A 13,814-nucleotide genomic window follows, 5' to 3' on the forward strand; every position below is an offset into this window, starting at 1 on the left:
CACATTCTTGAGAATTCTCCCTAATAGGTTTATCTCGTGCTTTCTGTAGCCTCCCATCCCATTTTCTGAGCTAGTCTGCATCTGGAGGGTGCATTCCGTGGGGTGTAGTCTTGTGTTTGTTTCTGGCTGCCTTCCTGTCCCCACCCTCCCTCTTGCAATTGGTTTGAACAGTCAGCTGTCGCTCTGCCTCTGTTCCTGGCAGCCATTTCCACTTGCCTTCTGGACTGCAATCTAGAAGCATCCTTTAAGGAAACCACTTGAGGAGCAGTCGTAGGGGCTGGTTGATGTTCAGTGAGTATTCTGGTGGGTCTTTGTTGTGCTTTATGTGGCCTTCCACCCTGATTTCTGAGTTGGCATGCATCTGGAGGGTGCAGTCCCTGGGATGTAGTCCTTGGTTTGTTTCTGGTTTTCTTTCTGTCCCCGCCCAACCCCTTGCAATTGGTTTGAACAGTCAGGTGTCGCTCTGTCTCTGTGTCTGGAAGCCATTTCCACTTGCCTTCTGGACTGCAATCTAGAAGCATCCTTTAAGGAAACCACTTGAGGAGCAGTCTTAGGGGTTGGTTGATGCTCATTGACTAGTTGTACATTGAGTCAAATCCGTTTTTGGCCTGTTTCATGTGCTCCTGTGGATGGTTTTGTATGTATGTTTTCAATCGTTTTTTGACTCGTTTATGCTATTCTGGTGGGTTTATCGCATGCTTGCTGTGCCCTCCCACCCTGTATTCTGAGCTTGCCTGCATCTGTAGGGTGCAGTCCCTGGGGTCTAGTCCTTTGTTTGTTTGTTTCTGGCTTTCTTCTTGCCCCCGCCCTCCACCTTGGAATTGGTTTGAATAGTCAGGTGTCTATCTGCCTCTGTTCCTGGCAGCCACTTTCACTTGCCTTCTGGACTGCAATCTAGAAGCATCCTTTAAGGAAACCAGTGCAGAGCAGTCTTAGGGACTGATTGATGCTCAGTGAGTAGTTTTACATGGATTCTAATCAGTTTTTGGCCGGTTTCATGTGCTCCTGTGGAGGGGTTTATGTGCTTTTCTCAATAATTTTTTGACTTGTTTGCGCTATTCTGGTGGGTTTATCTTGTGCTTTCTGATGGTCTCCCACCCTGATTTCTGAGATGGCCTGCATCTGGAGGCTGCAGTCCTGGGGTGTTGTCCTTTGTTTGTTTCTGGCATTCTTCCTGTCCCTCCCACCCCCCGGTTGCAATTGGTTTGAACAGTCAGGTGTCTCTCTGCCTCTGTACCTGGCAGCCATTTCCACTTGCCTTCTGGACTGCAATCTAGAAGCATCCTTTAAGGAACCCACTTAAGGACCAGTCTTAGGGGCTGGTTGATGCTAATTGTCTAGTTGTACATTGATGTTCATCCATTTTTGGCCTGTTTCATGTGCTCCTGTGGAAGGGGTTGTGTTTTTTTCTATCTTTTTTGACTTGTTTACGCTATTCTGGTGGGTTTATTCCTACTCTGTTTTCTGAGCTGGCCTGCATCTGGAAGGTGTAGTCCTTGGGATGTAGTCCTTGCAACTGGTTTGAACAGTCAGGTGTCCCTCTGCCTCTGTTCCTGGCAGCCATTTCCACTTGCCTTCTGGATTGCAATCTAGAAGCATCCTTTAAGGAAACCACTTGAGGAGCAGTATTAGGGGCTGGTTGATGCTAAATGTGTAGTTGTACATGGATTTCAATCTGTTTTTGGCCTGTTTCATGTGCTCCTTTGGAGGGTTTTGGGTGTTTTTTTCAACAGTTTTTTTAAAAGGTTGTGCTATTCTGGTGGGTTTAACCTATTCTTTCTGTGGCCTCCCACCCCATTTTTTGGGCTTGCCTGCATCTGGAGGGTGCAGTCCCTGGGGTGTAGTCCTTGTTTCTTCCTTGTTTCTGGTTTTCTTCCTGTCCCTGCCCTTCCCCTTGCAATTGATTTGAACAGTCAGGTGTCTCTCTGCCTCTGTTCCTGGCAGCCATTTCCACTTGCCTTCTGGACTGCAATCTAGAAGCATCCTTTAAGGAAACCACTAGAGGAGCAGTCTTAGGGACTGACTGATTCTTAGTGAGTAGTTTTACATTGATTTTAATCAGTTTTTGTTCGGTTTTATGTGCTCCTGTGGAGGGGTTTGTGTGCTTTTCTCAATCATTTTTTACTTGTTTGCACTATTCTGGTGGGTTTATCTTGTGCTTTCTGATGGTCTCCTGCCCTGTTTTCGGAGATGGCCTGCATCTGGAGGGGGCAGTCCCTGGGGTGTAGTCCTTTGTTTGTTCTGGCTTTCTTCCTGTCCCCGCCCTCCCCCTTGCAATTGATTTGAACAGTCAGGTGTCTCTATGCCTCTGTTCCTGGCAGCCATTTCCACTTGCGTTCTGGACTACAATCTAGAAGCATCCTTTAAGGAAACCAGTTGCGGATCAGTCTTAGGGACTGATTGATTCCCAATAAGCCGTTTGAGATTGTTTTTAATCCGTTTTTGGCCAGTTTCATGTGCTCCTGTGGAGGTTTTTTTGTGTTTTTTCAATCGTTTTGTTGACCAGTTTGCCCTGTTCTCGTGGGTTTATGTTGTGCTTTCTGTGGCCTCTAACCTTGTTTTCTGAGTTGGACTGCATCTGGAGGGTGCAGTCCCTAGGGTGTAGTCCTTTGCTTGTTTCTGGCTTTCATCCTGTCCCCACCCTCCCCTGTGTGAACCGTGAGGTGTCTCTGTCTTTGTTCCTGTCTGCCATTTCCACTTGCCTTCTGGAATGCAATCTAGAAGCATCCTTTGAAGAAACCACTTGAGGAGCAGTCTTAGGCACCGGTTGATGCTATGTGAGTAGTTATACATTCATTTAAATCAGTTTTTGGCCGGTTTCATGTGCTCCTGTGGAGGGATTTGTGTGTTTTTCTCAATCATTTTGTTGACTAGTTGGTGCTATTCTGGTGGGTTTCTCTTGTGCTTTCTGTGGCCTCCGACCCTGTTTTCTGAGTTGGCATGCATCTGGAGGGTGCAGTCCCTGGGGTGTAGTCCCTTGTTTTTTTCTGGCGTTATTCATTACCCCGTCCCCTTGCTTGCAATTGGTTTGAACAGTCAGGTGTCTCTTTGCCTCTGTTCCTGGCAGCCCTTTCCTCTTGCCTTCTGGACAGCAATCTAGAAGCATTCTTTAAAGAAACCACTTGAGGAGCAGTCTTAGGTGCTGGTTGATGCTCAGTGAGTAGTTGCACATTGATTTTAATCCGTTTTTTTTACCTGTTTCATGTGCTCCTGTGGAGGGTATTATGTGTTTTTTCAGTTGTTTTTTGACTAGCTTGCGCTATTATGGTGGGTTTATCCTGTGCTTTCTGTGGCCTCCTACCCTGCTTTCTGAGCTGGCCTGCAACTGGAGGGTGCCGTCCCTGGGGTGTAGTCCTTTGTCTGTTTCTGGCTTTCTTTCTGCCCCCGCCCTACCCCTTGCAATTGGTTTGAACAGTCAGGTGTCGCTCTGCCTCTGTCCCTGGCAGCCATTTCCACTTGCCTTCTAGACTGCAATCTAGAAGCATCCTTTAAGGAAACGACTTGAGGAGCAATCTTAGGGGCTGGTTGATGCTCATTGAGTAGTTGTACATTGATTCCAATCCGGTTTCGCCTGTTTCATGTGGTCCTGTGGACGATTTTGTGTGTTTTTTCAATTGTTTTTAGATTAGTTTGTGCAATTCTGGTGGGTTTATTTTGTGCTTTCTGTGGTCCCGCACTCTGTTTTCTGAACTGGCCTGCATCTGGAGGGTGCCGTCCCTGGGGTGTAGTCCTTTGTTTGTTTCTGGCTTTCTTCCTGTCCCCGCTCTCCCCCTTCCAATTGGTCTGAACATTCAAGTGTCTCTTTGCCTCTGTTCCTGTCAGTCATTTCCACTTGCCTTCTGGACTGCAATCTAGAAGCATCCTTTAAAGAAACCACTTGAGGAGCTGTCTTATGGGCTGGTTGAGGCTCAGTGAGTAGTTGTACATTTATATGAATCTGTTTTTGGCCTGTTTTAGGTGATGCTGTGGAGGGTTTGTGTGTTTTTTCAATCGCTTTTTGACTAGGTTGTGCTATTCTGGTGGGGTTATCTTGTGCTTTCTTTGGCCTCCCACCCCATTTATTGAGCTGGCCTACATCTGGACGGTGCAGTCCCTGGGGTGTAGTCCTTTATTTGTTTCTAGCTTTCTTCCTGTCCCCGCCCTCCCCCTTGCAATTGGTTTGAACAGTCAGGTGTCTCTCTGCCTCTATTCCTGGCAGCTATTTCCACTTGCCTTCTGGACTGCAATTTAGAAGCATCCTTTAAGGAAACCACTTAAGGAGCAGTCTTAGGGGCTAGTTGATGCTCAGTGAGTAGTTGTACATTGATTTTAATCCTTGTTTGGCCTGTTTCATGTGCTCCTGTGGGGGGGGGGGGGTTGTGTGTTTTTTAAAATCTTTTTTTGACTAGTTTGTGTTATTCTGGTAGGGTTAAACGCACTCAGGGGACAGAAGTCTGGGTATGGGAAAATTAGAGAAGTGTGAGTATGCTTGTGTGCATAAAGGCCAGTACAAAGCGATGGAGGGGAAGCCAAGTCCCTGCTCGCCATCTATGTGGATCCGGCATGTGGATGGGTAGTTAGAGGCAGTCTAGAGGCAGTATGCGAGAGCTGGATCATTTTTAATGTGTGCAGCTTTTGTCGTGAACTATAGTTGCATTCCTATGGCAGAGGAGTTGTGCAAAGTGTGTTTGAATGGTGTATAATGGCAGATGCATGCAGGTTTGTGGCTGTGCTATTGGCTAATGTTCCATAAGCATGGAGTGCAACAGGTTTAAAAGCATTGATACAGCTTAACTACACTCAACCTAGGATCTTTGCACTAGCTACATTCTACCCGCATGCCTAATCTTCAGAATTCTTTCTAAATGTGAGGCATGGTTAAACTTCACAATTCTATCTAGAAGCAATGGATGACCAATCTTCTCAACTCTTCCTAAATGTGACGCATGGCTAATCTTCACAATTCCATTTAAAGGAGATGCATGACTAATCTTCTGCTTCTCAAACTGCTCAATTGAAATTAAACATGTGCTCTTTATTACATAACTTTGCTGTGGCGTGATTTTTATGCAATGAAAATAACAAACTCTTCACTGTAATAGCATATTTTTGATATGCTGTTTATACTATGTGTTTGATCTTTATTTTATGGATTAATATGAAATAAACATTTATACGTTTTACAAAAATCAAATGCTTAAAAACTGCTGACACTTGCTATTAGGAAACTGAGCTGAGGATGATGTCTCTTCTAGTACAGTTTCTATCTCTGACTACATATTATTAGTAATTGAGCCGTGCGGAATGTCTGGTTTAATTAAACGCACGTTGTATCACTATGATATCATACTACGAGGTGTTTGAACTGTGATAAATGGTGTCTCCTCGTTAAAAGTTACTACGAGGTGTTTGAACTGTGATAAATGGTGTCTCCTCGTTAAAAGTTTGCTGTCTCTTGTTTGTATTTACATTAGACGTAAGAACATGATGCATGCATGAAATAATGATTAGAGAAGGTGACTTTGCCACCCAGACATAACTCATCAGGTAGTTTACTGCACACACATCTCAAGCGCAGCAACGTCAGGCTCGAGCTAGTTAACCCTCTGCATTTGTTACTTGCAGTCCTGTTGCAACGCTTTACAGTAACTTTCCACCTTGGGTTATACATTAACTTGATGCACAGTAAACCTATGTTGTACTGGCATAAAGTCATTTTTTGTAATAAATACAAGCAGTTTAGCAAAACACATGTTTCCAAGTTTAGTCTGTTGGCCCTTATTGGTATGCGCTCTTTTCGTTCTGTTTGTATCCCCTCCCGTGCTCCCCTAACATTGATTTCTATAAACGCTGCTCTTATGAGCATCCGTTGGGATGCTGCTGGTGGCTTCAAGTCCTGTCCATTACTGCCGACAACAAGCCTCTCTCGGTGCCTCCAGATAAGCAGTGTCTTTCCAGCGAGCATGGCTAGATGGCTCCAACATCGAGCACGCAAGGACATTCTCTACTCTGCGCATGCTCGCCGTGCATTTCTGAGCGGAGTCCTTGTCGCAGATACCCTGTAGGAAAAGCACGGCGTTTCTTTTATTTCTTTAAAGCGAAGCAGTGTGCCTGTTTGGGGTTATTCACCGAGCTTCTGGAAGGAGAAGAGAAGTGCTTATCACAATGAAAACTAAAAAAGAAAGGTCTCCACAGAATTCGGACGAGGTGAGAAGTGTGGTGTGATGTTTGCATGAGGGTTGCGAACTTGCGATTGTATGCTGAATGTAGCCACATAGACGGCCAAACGCAAAGCACATCAGAACTCTTCTTGTCAGTAGTTTTCCCGTCAACATTCGGATCACATATAGTAGCTCTGCTGTTTGTATTTGTATTCATTGTTTTATGTAGCGCCTTAATCCAAGGCGCTTTACAGTTAACAACAAGAACACATTGAACATGGAACAGTAGAAGCAATAACAGTAAACATGAATCAAACCAGAAAATCGGCATGTAGAACAATTTACATAAGAAAAGGGGAATGAAGAGGGAGGGGGTGGGGAAGGAGGGAAGAGGGAGAGAAAGTAGTGAATAACGGGAAGAGTAGGAGAATTTAGAAGAGAAGGGAATTGATAAAGAGAACAAAAGGAAGGGTACTAGATGCAGGGAGGGAAGGGTGAGAGGGGGAGTAAGTCAAGGAGGGGAATGAAGGAGAGATTTCAATGAGGAGCGGAAGGAGGAATAGGTAAGGGAGTAGCGGATAGAAAAAGGTAGGGAGTTCCAGTGTAAGGGGGCAAGGAACTGAAAAGAGCAGAAACGAGAGGAGGCACAAGGGGGTAGGGGAACCGAGATTAAGAAGAGATCAGCGGAACGAAGAGAGCGACAGGGGGTGTAGAAGGAGAGAAGAGAGGAGAGGTAAGGGGGAGCAAGCTCGTTAAGTGATTTAAAGACAAGACAAAGGAAGTGGAATTTAAGTTGGGAGTGGAAAGGAAGCCAGCCTAAGTGAAAAAGGGAGTTGGAAATGGAGTCATGAGGGGAGAGAAGACAGAGGGTGCAGATGGCAGAGTGGTAAAGGGATTTGAGGGGGGCAAGATGGGAAGCGGGGAGACTTAAGAAGAGAGAAGAACAATAGAAAAGACGAGAAAAATGAGGGAGGAAATTAAGAGTTTAGTAGCATGAAAGGTGAGAGAGGGACGGATTTTACGGATGTTAAAGAGATGGTAGTGACATGCCCGAGAGGTGAGGGAGATATGATGAGTAAAGGATAGGGAAGAGTCAAAGTAAATGCTAAGATTGCGAGCATGGTTAGAAATAGGAAGATTAGAAGGGGGAAATTGAATAGAAGGAGGGGGAGAGGGAGGACAAAGTGTGTTAGAAGGAAATAACAGAACTTCAGTCTTATCAGTGTTAAGAGAGAGATAGTGGGATGGCATCCAGTTTTTAATGGCAGTAAGACAGGAAGAGAGATTGAGATGTAGGTCAGAGGTGAAGGAAGAGAAGGAGAGGAACAGCTGGGAGTCATCAGCATAGAAATGGTGAGAAATTCCGAAGGAGGAGATGATAGGGACAAGGAGTGAAGTGTAAAGAGAGAATAAAAAGGGTCCAAGAACAGAGCCTTGGGGAACACCGTAATCAAGAGGGAAGGTAGTAGTGGTTCTTCCGCCCCAAGAAACGGCAAAAGAACGGTGGGAGAGGTAAGAGGAGAGCCAGTTAAGGACAGAACCTTTGAAACCAAGGGAGGAGAGAGTATTAAGAAGTAAGGGGTGATTGATGGTGTCAAATGCAGCAGAGAGGGCAAGGAGGATAAGGCTAGAGGATTTCTTAGAATAGCGAGCAGTAAGGAGCGAGTTAAGGACATAGGTAAGGGCAGACTCAGTGGAGTGTTTGGGGCGGAAGCCAGATTGAGAAGGGGGAAGGAGAGAGTGGGTAGTGATACAAGTTGAGAGCTGAGAATAGGCTAAGCGTTCGAGCATTTTAGAGAGAAAAGGTAGGAGTGAGATTGGGCGAAAGTTAGAAGCGTGAAGAGGATTAGCAGAAGGCTTCTTCAATATAGGGATGTAGTAGCATGTTTGAAGGCAGAAGGGAAGGTGGCCGTAGAGAGACAGGTATTGAAGAAGGAGGTAAGATAGCGTACGAGAGGGGGTAAATCTTCGGAATAAGAAGGGTTGGAATAGGATCGGAAGGAGCGGCGGTGGGTGAGATTTAGATAAGAGGAGAGAGACATCAGAAGTAGTGATAAGAGAAAATGTAGACAACCTAGCCGAAGGGGGGTGTATGGAGGGGAGAGGAGAGGTATAAGAAGGAGAACAGACAATTTGTTGGCGAAGAGAAATAATTTTTTCAGAGAAGAATTTAGCAAAGTCCGAAGGAGAAAGAGGAGAGGTGGCAGAGATGTCAGGAGGACATGATAATAGACGTAATGTTTTATCATGAATCCAGTAGTTCCACTTTAGTGAGGCCATCTCCCTTTATTTCCTATACAGTGATTGAAGTCCCAAAAACATTTAAAATATAATTCGGCAATAAACCAGGGGTTGGAGGGACGAGGGGTGGGCATTATTGTGTCACGTAATGCCCCCGGGACCCATAGTTACACGCAAGGGCCTTAACGAAGGCCCACGGGGCATTACCTGACGCACTAATGCCCCCCGTGGCGAGGGGCTTATTGCCATTAGTACTCCGTACCATTAGACTGCGGGACTAATGGTGTTTTTTTCAGTTGCGAGATGCTTCGAGATTCACAACCGAAAATTAAATTTGAAATGGCTGCCGCGGACTGGGAAACGTAGTCCGTTCTTCCTTTTCGTGGCGGCCATAGTAAACAAAGAAAAGAGCCACCATGGAACAGGAGAAGCCCTTCTCCCTTTCCATGGCGACCATTGCAACAAATTTTTTAAAAAAAGGAAACCAAGAAATGGCTGCCATGGAACAGGGAGATGGGACTACACGTAGTCCCTTCTTCCTTTCCATGGCAGCATGAGCGAGGGAACGAGAAGGAATTCTTGGGACCGGCGCATGCGAGGCGCAAATACACAAGTGGGATTACCGGCAGATAAGGTTTGAAAATGCACCAATCAGTGCTTAGATGTGGCAGAAAATATGGCACGCCAGGTACTAATTCCATGTTTTCCCCACCTTAGGGTAAACTCCATGTTAATTAATGCAGTAAGTACCTCATGGCTCCTCTTTGATTTCAAAGTCCATTAATAAGTGAGGGCCAAGTGCTCCCAAAATCGAACAAACTTCTTTAGAAAGTTCACCGTACAAATTAACCCCTCTCAGAATAATACTTGTTTTGTCTTCGAGGCAGTTGATTTTTATGTGTTTCCTAGCAGTCCTTGGTAGGGGCGGGGGGCTTGCATGAAGCCCTGCTGAGCGCTTGGTGAGTGGTGAACCCCACACAGAGGTTTTCAACATTGAGCACAAAGTAGTGTACTTCAGTTTGGATTCATTCTTTGTTAGATTTGTCAGCGATATTGATAGTTTTTTCAGCCTGGGGTTCTGATGGCAAACTCACGAGGTGAGAAGAGACATTATCCTAGGGATTCTTCATCACGTCAGGTGAGCCAGATTTTAAATGTACTTAGGATGGAGAGCAACATTATGGCACACACTTTGACTTAGGTAATGTAAAGCGAAATGACATTAGAGGCATGTGTGTGCCTCTGGGGGATGCACTGGCTAGGCAGCTGTGTGTTTTTAATGACCCTCCCTGAAAACTAAAAAGTAATGGATGGAAGGTTTTAAAGGAATCATAATGACTAGAAATGCTCTAGGTATCTTTCCATCCCCTAATCATTTAAGTTTGTCTGCACCAGCGCAGAAATCGTCAAGCAATGAAACGTTCACTTCTACTGCACTGGTGGAGCAGATCTGTCAGAACTCCTAGGTTGTGGCTGTGCAACCTTCATACCACCAGATGTTTTTGACTGCGACTCCCATGATCCCATACTGTTGACTGTGCTGGGTGGGGCTGAGGATCTACGCCATATGCTCGTTGCCAGGAAGACACAAACCCAAGCAACTGCAAACCTGTTAAGACCTTGTTGAACCAAATCCGTGCAGCAAAGCTTGATGTCCGAGCCGTATCAAGGAAGTGACGCACATCTCATCATACACTCTCTCACTCAGGGAGACAAACTAAAACTAAAAACGAATGGATGGAAGGCTGTGTATCCATCATAACCACCACCTTTGCTCCGGGAAGACCTCCATTCCATTGTAGACAAGACACTCTTGGTCTTTTGAAAGATTTTAGCACTCTGGCCCAATTGCTGGACCCTAAGGCCAAAAGATGGCTGTGGTTTCTTTTATTCCCATGCAGAGTCCATGTGGCCTAGCAGTATGCCCTGTAATGCTCATTTTAGTAGCAGCACCAAGGCTGATTTGTACATGGCTGGTCCCCTTCAAAAATGAAGCCGACTTGCAAAACGAAGGTATGATATGATATGATATGGCATTTATAACGCGCCTATACACAAGTGTTTCAAGGCGCGACGCGGCAAGGGGGGGGACAGAGGGAAGACAGAGACAAGGATCTTACTAGGGCAAGTGTCATTAAGATTGCGCAAGTGCAGGGGAAGGGGGAGGGGTAAAGTGTGGTGTGGGTGGAGGGAGAGGACAGTTCAGTACATGGGGTAGATAGAATAAATAACAATAAGAGAAGTACAGCCAGCTGGTGGCAAGTGCAAGGGTAAGTGCAGACATCAGGTGTCAAGTGCTGGTGGGAGGCTGTCCAGATGGAAGGCTGTCCAGATCTGTGATTATGCCTATTAATGGAATGCCTCGCAACTATCAGTTTTGTTGAGCCAAGAAGCCACACAAGTGGCAGAAGGTGCACTATACAAAATCTAGTCACATTATATGTTATGTGAGCCTCCTTCTGGAATGGCCTCCCTGCCCACCTCAGACTTGAGCTGGACCTCCTTAAGTTCTGGACACACCTCAAGACTTTCCTTTTCTCCTCCTCCTTCCCTCTCCCCCTCCCGTGCTAATGTCCGTCTACAGCGGAGACTGGTGCCTGGTCCCTTATGAGTCTTACAGCGGCCAGCCCCCACCCCCTTTTGACCTATGTCCTCCAGCACTTGCCTTCTGGCTCCCTTCCTGTTGTGGTTAATTACATGGTCACATGCAAGTCAGGGATCTCCTTCCCCCACAATGAGTGTGTCACACAATGAATCGCTTTGATAGATATTAGGTTCTTTTTTGATAAGGCCTCCAACCCGTCTCGCACACAACCGCAACATATACCCAGAGCCACAATGGACTAGGAACCAGGCCGGTGTGTATTAAAATTATTTATTTATTCATTTATTTAGCCAAATCACCAATAGATTACATCAGCCACCAATATTGGGTCAACACAAAAACACAATACTTCTGTAAAGTGACAAGGTAGAGATATACTGCCACAATTAATTCCTTGTTAATCACAAGACACAAGAAGAACAATTTAACACACAGCAATAGAAAATTGGTTAAGCTTTCCCCCAGCAACCCACACCCCACAAACATCAATTAGGCTTGATTCCTTTGAATGGAAGGCAGTGGCAGGGAGTGGGAACACAATGGGAAAATCGGATTTCTAGTTCCCAGAAACAATATGGGAAACAGAAAGGTAATGGGAAAATTCGTTTTGCAGAGCACAAAGGTAAAATCGTTTTTTAATTATTTTGCACCACGGCTATGGGAAAGAATAGAAGAAAATGGGGAATTTGTTTTTCTTACACCTAAAAGGATAGGCAGGCTTTAAGGGATATTGGTCAGCTTACAATGGGAAAATTGGTTTTGGGTTGTGATTTACAGAAACAATATGACAGTAAGAAAGGTAAGGGGAAAATTTGTTTTGCTGCACCTGACAATAACACAGGGCTTCAGGATTATGGTCAGAACAGAATGGGGAAATCGGTTTTGGGTTGGGATGACAGATGCAATGTGAGAAAGAAAATGCAAATGGGAATTAGTTTTTCAGAGCACAATGGGAACACAGGGCCGATTGTTTTGCACCTTAAAATGGGAACATAGGAGAATTTCGTTTTGCAGATCACAATGGGAACCCAGGGACAATTTTGTGTTGCAGATCACAATAGGAACAACAGGGACAATTCTGTTTTTACCTTACAATGGGAACACACGTGGAAGCAGGGCTTTTTGGGATTCATTCTTTTGGCAAATCTTTATGACTATACCGGCTCACAACACACTGGGAAAAGATTGTTGGTTTTGAATGCCAACAATACAGATCACATGAATTAAATGGGGAATTAATTGATTTACTTTGATAACTATGCTAAGGATCTACACAGGCAAACAGGATTTTTCAATGGGGAAATAACTAAACAATGCTTGAAAGATACAGGGGATACACAATCTATGGCTTGGGCTATTTCTACTTACAGGAGAGATCTGGACTGGGAATCAGGGAGCGTCAGGGCACACAGCTGGGACAGCCAAAGGGGATCAGTCAAGGGTCTCCTCTCTTTCCTCCAAGGGGCCCAATCAGTTTCTATGTCTCCTGGCTCCACTGCAAGGTTAGGCCTCTCCCTGCTGGAATGTTCGGCAGAAGGTCAGCTCATGGAATTAGGGGGAGAACTCCAGCTCTGAGGCAAGCTGGCTTAGTTATAGGCAGATGGCATCATTAATGTGTCATGATTCCCGCAAAAGGGATTGGTGGAGTGTCACTTCCCCCCTCCCACCTGTGTGCTGATAGGACAAGAGGATGTGGGGAGTGCTTTGGACTGGCTAGGGGAGGAGAGAAGTTCACCATCCCACTTCGACTGGTGGGCTCGGTCTGAATTGAGCTCACAAAATATCTCAACATTGCAAGTACCCTCAACTTTCAAATCTTTACATATAGGAATACATTTTTGAGAACGACATTTCAATTGGAATTAGATAAGACTAATCTGGACTCCGCATGTCCTTTCTGTGCAGATATACAGTTTTTCTTCATTTTCGCAGGAGTCATATCAGTGAAAAATATCATATTTTACAGGCGTCATATGAATCATAATTGGCTTGCTTTATCAACGCTTCGCATCTGTGGTAATCACAAGGAGGGCTACATCACATTTTCATGAATAACTTTATTTGTGTGTAACCCATCAAACTCGTTTTTGCCTGGTTAGAAGGGTTGGACTGTCACCTTTCCCAAAATCCTAGAAGGACTATTGTACGATGTACATTGTCTATTCCATGCGATACAATCCGATTCTCTCATTAAAAAGCAATGATCAGCTTCAATCCTCATCTGCTGGGGCCCCACCCTCCTTGACCACATGACGTCAGTAGAGGGATCTGTGTTTGTATTAGCCTGCCCCTTCAAGGGCTAATGGCTTAGCTAATGCATTATTTAATGGGGCCTGTAAGCTGCAGGTCACCAGGGTTGCAGGGCAGACCTGCCTTATCTGGTTTTCACGGCAGTTCCCATCTCAAAAGTATTTAAGGTTGTATTTTTAAGGAAAGCACTGATGTTTGAAGACAGCTATTGCTAAATCTCCAAGGCAACCAAGGGAGTCCCTGAAGTTTAATTGCACATCTGAAGAAATAGCCAGCAGCTCATGGCCGTCCAGCAAACAGCCTGTAAACTTTGTACATCCATGCATTTTAAATGACATTAAGGCACACAATTTACAAAGTATGCATGTAAGTTTCTTTATCATTGTATTTGTATTTGTATTTATTTTATATGTAGTGCGCACCTTGCCCGGGAATCTGGGCGCATGTTTAAGAAGCAGTTACAAGTTACAGCAAATAAATACAATGTACATTTACAAATATTTACATAATGAGGAAGGCAGGAGTTCTAAATGTACAGTATATGCAATCTAAAACAGTGAACAGTTGGTATGGGTGAG

At 44.9% G+C, this 13,814-nt stretch overlaps 1 protein-coding gene across 1 annotated transcript in view; it reads left to right on the plus strand.

Moving 5' to 3' along the window:
• Window positions 1-6,014: 6,014 nt before the first annotated feature.
• LOC138567643 (zinc finger protein 2-like) overlaps window positions 6,015-13,814 on the plus strand; it is a 563,467-nt gene continuing 555,667 nt past the window's right edge. The window contains exon 1 of the mRNA XM_069646107.1: window positions 6,015-6,186. Within this exon, the coding sequence (XP_069502208.1) occupies window positions 6,145-6,186 (42 nt within the window). The 5' untranslated portion in view covers window positions 6,015-6,144. The remainder of the gene's footprint in view (window positions 6,187-13,814) is intronic.

The sequence above is a fragment of the Ambystoma mexicanum genome, chromosome 2p (genome assembly GCF_040938575.1).
Source record: "Ambystoma mexicanum isolate Mex_15411 chromosome 2p, UKY_AmexF1_1, whole genome shotgun sequence".
NCBI lineage: Eukaryota > Metazoa > Chordata > Amphibia > Caudata > Ambystomatidae > Ambystoma > Ambystoma mexicanum.